Source organism: Coturnix japonica, chromosome 11 (genome assembly GCF_054131305.1).
Source record: "Coturnix japonica strain WE chromosome 11, WE-NBRP24, whole genome shotgun sequence".
Lineage (NCBI taxonomy): Eukaryota > Metazoa > Chordata > Aves > Galliformes > Phasianidae > Coturnix > Coturnix japonica.
In genome coordinates this window covers 13,803,447-13,818,720 of record NC_140673.1, presented here as the reverse complement: position 1 = coordinate 13,818,720, position 15,274 = coordinate 13,803,447, and the positions used below count along the sequence as shown (strand labels likewise).

At 37.9% G+C, this 15,274-nt stretch overlaps 1 protein-coding gene across 2 annotated transcripts in view; it reads right to left on the bottom strand.

The window, feature by feature from the left end:
* Positions 1–15,274, bottom strand: part of ARHGAP29 (Rho GTPase activating protein 29) — a 46,646-nt gene that overhangs the window by 20,653 nt on the left and 10,719 nt on the right. For both annotated transcript variants that reach the window (XM_015870018.3, XM_085511252.1), the window contains exon 3: positions 2,843–2,986. In XM_015870018.3, coding sequence (XP_015725504.2) covers positions 2,843–2,986 — 144 coding nt within the window. The remainder of the gene's footprint in view (positions 1–2,842; positions 2,987–15,274) is intronic.

Below are 15,274 nucleotides of genomic sequence, written 5' to 3'. Positions count from 1 at the left end.
TCTACCACCAGATGTGAGGAACGCTGTAAATGTGCATAAATGTGAATGCAAACAGTGATAAGTGATGCATACACACATACATAAATACAATTTGTATTTAGGCTACAAATACAGAGGCAGGACTGACTGAAACCATGGACTTCAGTTTCACCAGCAGCTCTGTTTGCTTGACAGTTAACTTGGGAACTCCACAGTGCCAGATCACACAGCACTGAATCAGAAGAATTAAGATTCACCACAGAGTAGGTTTATGTCTGCTTTAGCCAAAGAATAATCAGACCATTTAAGCCAACCTCTAAATTCTAGGCCAACTGAATATACACTGCTGATAAAACAGATGAATAACTCCATGAGAAATTATTTAGAATTCTACTAACAGCAATTTCATACCACAATATTTTCTTTCATCAGATAACACCATCTACCTATTTAGCATAAGTGAAAGAACACATCTGTGTCAGATTAGCACTGTGCACCAAGCAATCACTTAGGAGGTATCTCAGAATTAGATTTTCAGTGCCAAACCACTGCCTATGAAAAGTTATTCAAAGAATATAGATAAGGGGAAGACAAGTCAAAACTTGCACTCAATTCCAGCTCAACAACAAAGACTAACTGTAGCAAAATCATCTCCTACCATGCTTTTTCCCCTTTGAGGCTTGTCATCATACAAGATATTCTTACTTAAGGAAGCCCAAGCAAGCTACAGCTCAGCACAGATTCTTCAGACATACCTGAAGTAGCGTCCTACAACTTGACCCACTTAAACACATTCATCAGAAAACTGAATGACACAACCATACTGCCTTTGTTTCGAGTGGCATTCTGAGAATAAAGTTATTTCAGAACTCTATATTTATATAATACACAGTGGTTTTCTAAAAGTAGTTTTTCTTTCCACCTAGGAAATCATGCAATCCTCTGTGACTATAGCTCCTGACAAACTCAATATATTAATAGCAAGTGAACTCAATAACCCAAAATAAATGTTTGTAGCTAGTTTGTTTATCTGAAGTGTAAAATCTTATCAGCACGAGATTATCCAGAGAAATGACTGAACCACAAAATAACTCAGGGCAGTCATTTATCAAACCAGGAAGAAATATAAGAAGCACCAATACAGCTGAGCACAGTCCAATGATATTGAGATTCAATGCTGGAACAGAGTGCAAAAAGATGAGAGAAGAAACATGCATGGCACCAGGTTCAGAAGGCTGCAAATACTCTGAAGAAATTGGTTAGAATTCAAAACATCTTACATCCAGAACATGATCATTCAGGATATTAATTCTCCACTTCAGAAAACAAAGGGCATTGGAGAAAAATACTTAAGATCTAGATAAATGGTTCTGTAGAACTATGGAAAGAAGCCTAGTGCTAAGAACAGACTTTAAACCAAATTAAAAAATTGACACAGTGCTGGTATTAAAAAGAAGGCCAAGATAATTATGAGATTTGTCAGCAGTATTACCCTATGAGACAAGCAAAGTAATCCTACCGCTTTATTCAGCAACAGTAATTATGAGCAGCATAAGCAGTGATCAGTTTGGGGCACTGCATATCACTAACAATCTTGAGAACACAGGCAGTCCAGAGATTATCAATATCACCGCAAAAGTTTTCAGAAACATGATTTGGCAAAAGTTGATATACACATATCATAGAATCCAGAACTGGTACAAGATCAGGTTGCCCAGGGACCCATCCAACCTGGCTTTGAACACCTTCAGGGATGGAGCATCCACAACCTCTCTGGGCAGCCTGTTCCAGCACCTCACCAGTCTTTCTGTGAAGAACATCCCCCTTGCATTCAATCTGAACTTTCCCTCCTTGAGCTTAAAACCATTCCCCTTGAGTCAGTTCTCCTCACGGTTTCCCAATGTAATAGAGAACAGCTAAACATTCCCTGCATTTAATTAAATTAGAGAGCAGCAGAAGACAGAGAAGTTAAGCTTGAAAACAGCCTGTCTAAGGTGGCTGTAGAATTATGTTCACTGAACTGGCAGTGTATTCAGCCATGCTAAAATAACTAGGAAATGGGAAGAAACCTAGAACAAGGAGAAAACCTTAACTAGGTTATCTTACAAAGGATATTCTACGTGATATAAGACAGGCTAAAGGTGTGTACATTTAACCCTTCTCAAAGCATCACCTGTGCCACATGGAAGAAACCAATTGTTCCACAGAAATACACTGGCCTTACTTAAAAACAACAAGAGCTGCAGTCAAAGGCTATACAAAGAAACAGCTATGACCTATTGGGCTGGAACAACTGCGTGCTTTGCCATTTGTATTTGTCTGACACACAAAGATCTGCAACAGTAAAGGCCAGCAACAGAAAGTACTTACATACTCCAAGCCCTTTTTTATTTATACCTTAACCATGTTTATGATCTGTTTGAAGGAATCCATAAAAAAGCATTAAGACTACTCAGGTTTGGATTGCTCACTTGAATATTTCTTCTCTTTATGTACATCTAACACCATCCCTCCAAATTCACAGAACTATGCAAAGACTTTAAAAGAAAAAAAACTAATCTCTATGTGCATAAACCCAAGGTTTATAATTCTGTGATATTATCCTGAGATAGACAGGTAAAGATTTAGATCAAAATGTTATGCTTTTAGAATTCAGTGTGGTTTTGCAACTAGCTTCCTATAAACAGGTTTTCATTACAGCAACGTAAGTTTTTTTCAATATTAAATTTCACTTTGAAAAGGTATGTTATTGTTCTATTAAAAAACTTATTTCTTCTGTATACATGGAATCCCCCCAACTCCAAGAGGCAGTCAGTCAAGTGACTCAAAATTTTCCCAAGTTTGAAAATAAAACTTTCCTTACCTTTTACTTTTGCAATAACTGTTCCTGCAGCACTAAGAATATCAACTGAGTTTAGAGTCTGATGTTTATTTATCACTGCTTTTAAAACACGCAGCAACTCTCCCAAGCGTTCGTGTACTACTTGATGCAGGCCATCTTGGTTTTCTGAGGAAGTAAAGAAGAAACTACATTAGAAACAGCAGATTAATGACATTAAGAACCATTTTGATAGTATCCAGCACAACAAAATAGGGCATATAGAAGCTGGGCCTGCTTAGAACAAGAACATTTTAAAAAGAGACTAGTATTTACCAAGAGTTTACATCTTAATGACGTGCATCAGGGAAATAAGTTCTTTCTCCAAAAAAGGACAAGAAAGAATAACTTAAAAATAGAAAATAAACCCCACAACATTAGGGATTGCACACCAATAATATCAGGTTACTGAATTAAACCATCTTATGTCATTTGTTAATCACCACTTTGATAATTACATAGATTCAGACAAGTGCACCGTCAAAAGCAGATATGGATTGCATGTGAGATGTTTCCTCACTTGATACAAAATTTGGTGTCACATTCACAGAACTAAAGATTTTTGGTAAGTTAAATGCAAAAAAAAAAAATAAAAAAAATCCATCGCTTATGTCAATTAAATCTTAAGCATTTTCAGTATATATGCCTATATCTACAAACATCTTTCTTCAAGCACATTAATCCACATAAAGAAAAAAAAACAATACCTGAACACCTAAATAATACGGTTGAATCAGGCCTGAACTAGATAAATTTTCACACAAGCACTTATGCAGTGCTACATTCAATGCCCTTCCCTCTCTCTTCATTTGTGCCTCCAACCTCTTAACCCTCTTAAAAAAACAACAACAAAAAGCATTCTTGCTGCATGCATTGCACAGGTTAAGTCACAGACTTTTCCTTTCTGCTGCAGAAGAGGTGTTGGTGCACATAATTTAAGTTTCACATGCACCAGAGTGCTGTGTTGCAAGTTGTGGTAAAAAGCTTTCAAACTCCAGCTTACGAAAAAGAAAAAGAGGATCTACTACAAGCTGACTCACTTCCCCATAGAGCAAAAGGAATGCCATTTCTGTGCTATCTGCAGGCACTGTAACAAATAGGTCAATACAGACAATTTAGCATAGTGCCAGTAGAGCCAGTGTTTTCAGCTTTCAGCTTCGAGTCATTTTATTCAGCAGACTAAGACATTACACTTGGATGAGAAGTACCTATTTCTCTCTAAAGAATCAATGAAGTACAACATGACACATCAGCATAGTGTCATCGCTACTGTCATACATGGAGGTGGGAAGACTACAAACAACTAATGCAGCATTGTATCCAGTACAAAAGTCCCCAAAAGCAAGCCCCATGAAAACCAGCGTGCTCCAGGATCCCTAGATGTCAAATATAAAAAGATATAATTTTTATTTTTTTTCAACTCAGGCCAGCTTATACATTGTCAAAGAAAAAGCCTTGACTCAGGAAGTGGACTGAGGCAAAAATATTATCTACCATTCACTGACACTTTGTGTGCTTTTTCCTGCTGGACAGGGGTAGGAAGCTCCGTATCCTTAACAGGATATACAGAAGTCTAGAAAAACCCATCTTACACAACCATAGTTTGAGAAAGCTCTGTGTAATTCGTTAAATGCAATTGTAGCTTTAACCTTCATTTACGAGTACACATTCTGTAATTTTTGACTGACAGTACAAACACAGCAGCAAAAAATTGGCAAGAGGCTGGCACTAAACATGGCTAGAATTCTGTACATACACTTAATAGGTAGAGGTAATTTACAACAAACACACACTGACGTAAAGGCTCAAGGTTTGAATTTTAACACAGAAAACCAGGCTGTAAACTTCCCACTGTAAGCCACAGAAGTTGATGCTTGGACTTTTGGTAAGAGATGACTTACAGGGGGTCTGCGAGACATCTGCAAAAATACATAAAATCAAGAAAGGTGTGAAAATAGTGGGTAAATTCAACTCCTTACCACCTGTCACTTAAAAATAAACATTTCAGTTAATTAAATGGAGTAAAAGCTAGATTCAGAACAGAAAAAAGTGATTTTTCATATAAGAGACCTGTTAATTTCTCATCAAAACACAACACTGATAGAAGGCTGCATGGAAACAAGAACAGACTAGACAAGCTCTTCTGAGTGCCCCCTTGGGCTACAAGTGAGCTATGTGTTACTGGATCATGCCAGTGTCCAGTTGGCCCACACCCAATGAAGCAGTGGGTGATGCTGCTCAGGAGACTATCCAAGTCCGGCTGCTGTCTGCAGTACAGCTGTCTCAGATCCCCTTGTACCCACAGTTATTGCACCACACTTCCTGGGTGCTTCAGTAACTACTTACAGACCTACTGTCTTCAAATTCATCAGGTTCCTTCGGAACCTACCTCTGCAATCTCATTTTACTCATCTCTTTGCTGAGCTACTAAGCACCGTACAGAAACAACATAACCTGCACCAGTTTAAGAACTTACCTATGAAGAAAGCATTCAGAGGATGACAGAAGTATTACATATGTCCAACTTAGGTTTTTTTTTTTTTATTTTTTATTTTTTTAATATATATTTTTATTTTTCTCTAGCTATTCACTTTTGGCAGTGGTTGGAGCTCAGACACTGAGTTATACACAGCTTTAGTTTGAGCCAGCACTGCCACTGTCACCTTCAAATACTTGGAGAAGTTCCATAGCCATTACAGATAATTATAATGGTCCCTTTGGTTTTTAATCCATCAAAGGCTCAATTGTAGTCCCATCAGTGCAACAATAAACGCTGTCTGGATTATTGAGTAGCTCCAGCCAAAGGTAATGGAAAAAGAGAAAGACAGCAGAGCTGTACTGGTGCCCAGAAACCACAGCATAAAAAACATACCTGAAAATTCCAGTAATGTGCTATTTTTAAGGAAGTGGATATTTGGAAAAAGAAAGGCAATTCCACTTAGTTAATTAAGAAACATATGCAGTGACTTAAGTTATGAAACATCTATGTAGGTAGCATCTCATCTCTTCTTTCAACTCTTTGGATACAGGCAAACCTTCTAGAATCCTTCCGTGGTGATTAATCAATTTAGATTGGCAGGACTGTGAAAGAAAGACTTATTTGGAGGCCTTTGAAGCTCTATACCACAATCCTCCCCTATTACCTGTCTCTATTTAGCTAGAAGGAGCACAGTCCTCACCCAAGGGGCATAAGGGTCAGCTGCAGAGACTGTACAAGCACACCGCCCAACCAGAACAGAATCTCTTTTGCAAACCAGATAGATGGAAGACCTTATCTTCTGATGAGCATGTGCCCACTTGTGGATGGAGAGAAAACAGTTCCAGTTGATGGGGTCTGGAATACCCAGACACATGTCCCATAACCAGATCCTCTTGGTGACATGGTGGGAAGACTTCTCATTCCCTAACAAGCACGGGACTGGGGAAACAAGGTTAGGATGGAGCCAAGCCAGCCTATGGTTTGCTTCCAGTCCACCCTGGTGAAGGAGAGCATCATGAGCATACGATAAACTAAACTAGTGGTTCTGCAGAATTCAGTACAGTGTACAAATACAGGCTTGTCCTTATGGTATAAGAACAGATTCTCAAAACTCCTTGAATAAAAAAAAAAAGTCATACAGCGAGCTAATTAAAATATATCTGATATCAAGATGCAGTTTCTTAGTGTTAACATTTGATATTACCTTCTCAAACAAGTAGAGTTGGGAAAAACAAAAGCCAAAAAAAAGGGGAGAAAGGGAAGGCAGAAAGATAAAATATCATAAAGGATACACTCTGAAACAGAAGCACTCCATTTCAAAAGAAAATACATGTTGAAAAACAGCTACTGAGTTGAATTAGATGTTTATCATACTGTCCCAGAGAACACCATCACTAAAATAATGCATTCAAGTCTGAGGTTTGTTATTTACTCCTAAAAGCAGAACTCTGGCTACACCCAGCAGAGACTGCTTTGTATTCCATCACTATTTGTTTACAGAGTACCTCAAACACTGTTTCTCTGCCTCCCAAGGACAAAAGAACTACAACACAAGTAGGGAGGGCAGAAACCATCAGGAACTACAGTGACCCCACATTCAGGAGCTGATACTGACCAAACAGACACTAACACAGGGATTTCCTGTTTGTGGCAGATTTATAAGTTCAGGTACTAGCAGAATCTAAACATACCAGATTAACAAAAACAGTTTCAGTATAGCTAAGTGACCAAACCAACCCTAGAGCAAAACAGTTCCGTAGGAAGAATGCACAAGGAAATGAGAGTCCAACAGGCTCCTACAGCAGTGCACTCTGACTTAAGCAGTCATAGTAAATAAAAAATAAAAATCAGTATTTACTTTCAGTTTTCTTTTGTTCCCTCCTGTCACACTGTATGACTTCTTTTATCTACATGCAGTCAAGCAGGAAATTCTCCCACCAATTGATGCTATATCAAGTTTAAAATATCTATCTGTGGTTCTCAAGCTCAGTAATACAGATGGCAGTACTGTGGAAAGCTAACCACGTTCTGGACCACAGGAATGCAGCTTCCCCAGTGGTTTCTCAGCACAGAGGACACACAGGTCCAGATGCTTGCTTCAGTTATGAACCTCTTGGAACCTCCAGAAAGCATCAACCAGCCCTATCTCCCTCAGAAGAAAAGAGCTCCTGAAAGCAGGGAGGGAAAAGGAAAGAAGAAAAAGGGCTTGAAAGAGCTGAATAGTTTGTCTGCAAACCTTTCATCAGGGTTTAAACCATCATTTACTTCAGCAGAAAATAAGCTTACTCAAAAAATGTAAAGGCAACCACAAGGAAAGCAAACTACGTAAGAGAAGTGCATCAAGAGGGAGACAAAAAAGAATATTTCTAATTTACACCAAGATCTTCATTCACAGCCTCAACTCTTCATCTGCAGGAAAAAAAAAAGATGCACAAGAACAATACAGCTAAGCTGGCTCAGTAAGGCTGGCAGTCTTCCACCTCAATGGCAAATTGGCCCATCATCAGTATCTCACTGCTCAATGGAGCAGTCATAAGATGTGGTGACCAAAATATCTACTTTTGGTGTAAAGAAACTAAAATAAAATCACAATCTACCTTTTTTTCATTCATTTCAGGTATTTCTCAAAGGGAAGTCCTTTAAAAACAAAAAGCACAAAATCACACAGACACACTAGCAAGCAATTCTGGTCTTACAACTAAGGATTCTGTTCATCCAAAACAAAAGTTTGCTCATCAAGCTTGTCAGTGCCAGCCACCCTCTCTGCCAAGCCAGGGCTGATTACAACACACACGGTCAGGAAAAGCACTGCTGTGTCAGTTGGCTGGTATTCCTTTGTCTGTCCCGACTCATTGCTAGCCCAAACATTTCTGAAGCTGTTTATTTCAACAAATTTTTGCCAGAAAAAGTTGAAATATGGACTAACAATGCTTTTTCCCCTGCACAGCCTTTATACACCCTGCATAGCTATTTAGACCCACATAGAAGATGCACGCAACTTTCTGCTTATAACCTCTTCCCCTAGAACGTTACCGCTTCGTAATGCCAGAAAACTTATCCCCCACAGTTTCTGCAATCCATATTCTATAGGAAGCCAGTTATACTCTGCATCTTCTCTCCTTCAAGAGAAGGTGAAAACTCCAGACAGAATAGCATTCCAGGGTGGTGAGAATAATTATGCAAAGTAGGAAGCAACTACTCCAATATCCAAATATCTGGATCTAGAACTTATTACATTCTCATCCTACAGGATGTGAACAGTCAGTTCGTCATCTCTTTTGATCTTAGAAGGACTCAGATGGAATCAGTTTGAGTAACCAACATTTCAATCTGCAATCCCAGAGCCTTGGCTAGAAGACTGCCAAGTCCTATTTACCAAGCTCATTTTTGGCATCAATGATCAAGGTGTATAACATTGTTTCCATTATGTTTCTGAGGAAGATTAAATTGTATCAGTAGTTATGTCACGAAGATTGAAAAAAAAAAAATTAAAAAAATAAAAATAAAAATCAGCATCACAATGAAGCTAACCCAAAGATGACAAATGTAAATTAGAGCTTCATCGACACCCATACAGTGGGCTAGGAAACTGGCAGCACCCTGTTCTGAAGCAGATCCAAATAATGATGTGACATTCCAGTGAGCACCACAGAGTGAGCAGAACAATCACAGCGCAGTTAACCCTGTAGAAGCCACCAAATCCATTCACTTGGGGAGACAGTCTGAGATTTGCCTGTTATTTTATTCTTGCCCTTAATCCATCCCCTCCTTTAGGCCCACTAACATAACTGACAGCCTGCCCTATTTGTCTGATCTAACAGAGGTCACTATCAGAGTCAAAACACCACAAGGACTGAATTAAAACACATAGTTAAAGAATGTTTCATACCACGGTTTGATCATGCACATGGCTAACCTCTGTCAGTGCTTTTTGGTCCAGTCTTGGGGGAGCTTTTTATAAAGCAGTATACATATGGGCTAAATATGACTCCCATTAATTGTACAAAACAAATCTGATTTATTCTGTAGATATTTTATTGTTGGAAGTCACAGTTTGGGAGTGAGAAGATTAATGGTAGCTTTAGTTATCATTTATTCCTTCACCTGGCTGTACAAACATGCTGCAGATAGGAAAGAATTAAATATTTCAAATAATTGAAAAGCAAACTCAAAGAAGTTCAAGAATAATTTACCTTAAACCCTTTTTTGTATTATTAAAATCTCCAACAAGGCTGGAAGCTGCCAATGGCACTAAAGTCATCACACTTCAGTCTCATCTATGATGCTAGATTAGAAGCTATCTACCTAACACTTCAACACCAAGAAACAAGCCAGGAATTGCCAACAAAAAACCCACCTTTGGGTTTTCCAGTAGCAGAAAACCTATTGCCACATGGTCAGTTATCAACTGGACTGAGGCTGTTCAAAATGGCAATGGGTTAATCATTAGACACCACATGTACCTCCTGCTTCATGCCAAGTCACCTGTCTGTCTTCTCACAACGGACACAGACTATTGGTGCAGCTGGCACAAAACCATGAAAGGAGCACAAACTTTGTACTCTGTGCTCTAGCAAGCACAATAAGTACAGTCATGCATCCAGACCCACTTGAGCATTATTCAACTTCCTCACTATTTTAGCCAGATTAGGTATTATTTGTTCTTATTTCTTATTACTTAAGAAGCCACATCTTCTGCAGTAGTGATGCCTCCTCTGAGTTATGCAAAGCAACATCAGAAGTGATAAGATGGACAGAAACAGCCATTTAACACAGAGTGAAACACGTGACTTTTAGTCTATTGCTCCAAATTCCTCATGAGTTAACAAAGCCTACAAGAACAAGTTGTAGTGTTAAAGAAAATTAAGTCTTCCACACTGTATTTGTTTTTCCTTTCGTCAAGGCAATTATAAAGCAGCTATTTATTCTTCTCTACTTTTCAGTCTGCTATATTTCTGCTTTCTAGCAGGATCTTCAACTACAACCAGATTATTAAGTTTTAATTGTAATGTGAAACCATTGTTACTGCATTGGATATAAGATTAGAGACCAAATGCATTTAAATAAAATAAAAATCATTTGTAGTTTTACAGAAGTAGTGCATAATGAAAGGTCTGATTTTCACAGTGCTGAGTCTCATATTCAAGTCACAGTGTATGAAATGATTTAGCCAAATCCTATACTACAATGATTTCTGCTTTCACAGAAACCTGTAGGCCTGAAGCCAAGAACCACACGCTGCTCATTATCTGCGTAGAACAGTTGGTAGTGTTCTTGATAGGAAGCCACATTAAAACAGTATTACTGCCTATTACATCCTTGGTATTGCTCAGCCATTTTCTTTTGTACTGCATACCTAAGCATTTACAAATCAAAAACAAAAAGCATACCCAAAAACCTACTACTATGAACCTTTCATTATTTACTTGGTTTGGAAGAGTCAAAGATAAAAGCCCACTTCTCATCATAAAATAACTACTAACAGATTTTTTAAGAGCACTGTCTTTATTGCAGGTCAATTTCAAAACAAACACACACAAACTACTGAAAACCCAACACAGAAAATAACTTGCCCTGGAATTTCAGATGAAAAAGAGGCCTGTTTTTAGTATTTTCCCAAGAAAGGTGAATGTTGATTACATCAGCAGAAACTAGCAGCATTAGCTATGGCTAATAAGATGCTAAAAATGAGATGTTTTTGAGAAACCACTGTAAAAGCCTTAGGAGGACCCCTCTGCCAGCTGACACTTGGTAAACATCTTTCTGGCTATTCCTAGTGAGTTCTAACTCTGCAGCTTGATCAGCAATTCCTGTTGCTCTGCATGCTTTCATTTCTTCACAAATTTCTCCATATATTGAGAAGCTGTCTACATTTGAAGACTTAGAAAAACAAATTAAAATGGCTTTGAAACTGTAATCTGGTTTATATTCTTTTTTCCCCTTGTATTCAAACTTCTCAAAATAACAAACTGACCTGTACCGTCATTTTTGCTGATCAGAAAAACACGGAAACTCTTGCTGTCATGGCATCATTAAGAGACACTACAACAAACTCAAAGTCTTTAGCAACACATGCTCCAGAATCCTCTACAAAAAGTATTTTAACCATATTATGAACATATAATCAATTAATTCAGTGAAGAAAATCTAAGGATATTTGATTAGGAATGGAGAAAGGCATGGAAAATAGCTGAAACTATGCTTTACATAAAAGCAAAGTTCAGAAGCTGTGGTTTTTTTGTTGCTGTTTTGTTTTTGTTTTTGAAGAATAATACACAGACCTCTGAATATCCTCCACTGATCTCCACTTTCTTTTTTTCTTTCACTTAATAAACTACCCCATTTTAATTACGCTCCAATCCCGTACCTATGAGAAATCAAAGTTTTTTCATACTTACATAATAAGCCCTCACTGATACAAGTAGGTCAAATTAAGACTGATTTTCAGAAATTGAAGTTGTAAAATCTAAGGTGACTTAACAAAATAAATCTTTTCAAGTCAGAATAAATGGTGTACGTGTGAAAAATCCACATGAATAATCAAAATATTTTCACTCTGCCTTTGCTGAAAACAGTCTCTTTATCTTGTTGATGTGCCAACTGATATCAGCCGCATTGCTATTACTCCACATTCATTTCACATTTAAACTCATGGATAAACTTCCCATTTGTGTGTACGGGAAGTCCTTCGAGAAACCTACCACAATGCAGCTTTTCATTAATCCATTTCAATATGCTGTATGCCACATTCCTTCAACTTTTGTATCCTACCAGCCTTCAGATTCCAATCAACTAACCTAGACATGTTCATCCATGCAGTTTAATCCTTAGAATACACTAATGTTTTATTAACACAATTTAAAACACTAAACAAACGGGAATGAAAATTGCTGGAGTTTCCTTATTTACCCGCTTCTGACAAATGAGAGTGAACACATTACAGGGCCATTCTAGCCACACTTCCTATCATTTCCCAAAATCTGAAAGTAGCTGAAGAATAAAACCAGGTGAGTATAAAGCTTTAACACTTCCAGAACCCATTTAGGACAGAACTGTAAGCTGTTGTAGATGTAAGACTACACTCTCTATAATGAGCATTAGCCCTACGTCTGACCAGTCACATTTTCACCAAAGTCACATCCATCAGTTACTGTCTTCTGCAGTTTAGTAGAATAGTTGCTGAGCTTAGCACTTTACAATCAAAGATGCCCATCAAATAAAACAAGGGGGGGAAAAAAGTGCCTTAAGAAACTACATTCCCTGTACGTTGCTTCAAGTTCTGAAAAAAAAAAAAAAAACCACAAAAAAAACCAAACAAAAAAACAAAAAAAAAAACCAAAAAAACAAACCAACAACAAAGCAATACTTAATTTCCTCAACACAAATTTCAGAAGAGAAAAACAAACAAGAAAAGGACTAACTATCCCCAGAAGTTTCATCTCATCGTATCAACCTGGTACAGAAGGGATACTATGAAGGTCTTTTTTAAGACAAATTCAAAAGAAAATAAATCTAGCCTTTGGTAAGCCATATCAAGGGATTATCAACAAGCCCTTAACCTCTAACTTATTTTACTCTTAGCCTAAAATACTATCTGTTCTACTTGGCTTCTCCTTTTTAGCTTAAGTCACTGACTGAAGAAGCCCTTTTATTGCTGTCTGCCCACTTAGTTTTCAGAAGACCACACAAAGCCAGGATTATGAGATTATATGGTGTTAAACAAGAGGTGAATCAACTTTGTGCATTTTTTATAAGTATCTTTTAAACACAATTATGGACTGATATAGAATAGAATGCCATCACAGCCTATTTTGTTGATGAAAAGAAAACATCACAGAAGTCAAATCACTGCAGCCATCTCCAGTTGTCTAGAAAACTGGTGAACAATAGATGACAGTCTGGCATTATGTCTTGTACAGGTGATGGCAAAATTACGAGCTATGTGAATGCTAAAAAAATGCTTTCAAAATCTTCCTTTTTCCTAGAATTAGGAACAATCAACCTCTACTGCAGTACAGCATTTTGATACGAAGTATTTCACACATACTGTCACTGTGGTTATAACTGATGTCATAGTAGCACTGGTATGACTCAAAAGTCAACAGTGACCCACTGCACAGCTTGTTAGGCACATTTAATTGAGTAGTACTTCTTGACAGTTTCCCCCTCGGTACCCCTGAAGCTGTCATTCCAGCCAGCACTAACTTTAAAGCAAACAAACTAAAGGATGCACAAGCCAGTAAAAGGTACAGAAGTAGAAAATTATAATAAAAACAGGTAGAACTTGGTCAACAACATACACAGTAGCCCCATGCATTTCACTTTTCATCCAGGGGCACACAACATTTGATGCTGCATAACAAGCTTCTCCCATTATTAAGAAACTGACTTATTTACATACCCCAGCCCTATTACTAACTTCCCAATTAAGTCTTCAGCTCACTTCTCATGTCTAGTTATCAGCTGAAACCAGCTACTAATGAAAGGAGTTTGTCATTCCTTGCTGAATTTGCTAGCTTGTTCTTGTGCATGACTTTAAAGGTGAATATGACACAGAGCCTTTAATGTGACAGCTCCGCAGTCTCAACCCTAGTGTTAGTTTCTCCTTTGTAACCACTGCCATATTTATCACAGTCACCTTCTGTCTTTTACACTTCCACAACCACCTTTGTTCAACTTCAATCACTTACACTACTAAACTTCCAAGTAAGCAACTTGCATCTGATGTCTGATGACACATCTGGAACCATCCATTAAGCACTGCCTCCTTCCCATGCTCTTTTGCTGGTGGTGGTTCTTGTGTTACAAGAACGCTACAGATGTCAAAGACATTGCATAGAGGGAGAAGAAACATTCATGCTTAAACTCATTCCTACAAATATGCTTCTTACAAATTATTGATCTCCAACCCTGAAATTCATTCAACCAAAGCCAACAGATTTTCCATACATCTTAGCTGGAACTTCCTCAGTAGGTCTTTCACATAGTTCAGATTCCTAAAACTAGAAGAGGATTAGGACTTCATTACTAAAGTTATTCTTTCCTTTAAACTTCCCAAAACACACACTTTATTCTTTCTAAAGTAAGAGCCTTCCTTTCCCTCTAAGGCTCACAGTATACACATGGCCATGTGCATGGCATCACAGTCACTCTACATCTAACAAATAAGTAGTACTAACAGAACTTTTACAAGTGCAGTACAAATATCAGGATATGATATAGCACAAAAATAATGTACAGCACAAGGCCACATGTTGTTTCACATGCTACAAGAACCAAAACCTAGTTATTTGCTATGGCCTCACCGAAGTCAACTCCATCTTCTATTAAAAAGAAATATCTGGGGGAGACAAAGGATTGAGTTCCCACAAAACCTCCATTTTATTGAAAAAGGAGAATCAGCTACCCATGAAGACGGAGGTCCCGGAGGTCCCACCTCTGCACTACATCTATAACCCTGCCATGCAGTTCTAATGCCAATTCATCAATAAAACAATGTCTAACAAAATCAAATCACTGCAACAAGCAGAACACACGAACATTTACTTGAAGTTAAGAAACAAGTCACCTCAGTCCTGTGACATAACTACATAAAATAGGAAACAGTCCCAGAGAAACAGATACAGGATGGTTTGATCTGCAAAACCTTCATAGAGTTCTGGTCACTGAAGCAGCAGTCACAGCCTGCAACTCCATGCTGTCAGGTATGCAGGAATTGCTGGTATTTATATTCTTGTTATATACTGCAACTTGAATAAATTCATACAAAGAAATTATAGAAATGAATATATTTGCAGATATAGTATAACACTCCAAAAACCTACAGCTAATCCTACAGGTACATGCAAATTGCTGTTAAGAGAAAAAGACTTCAGTGCAATGGATCTTATATATCAGCCTTCTGGTGCTGACATAAGAGTTGTAGGAGAGATGCAGGT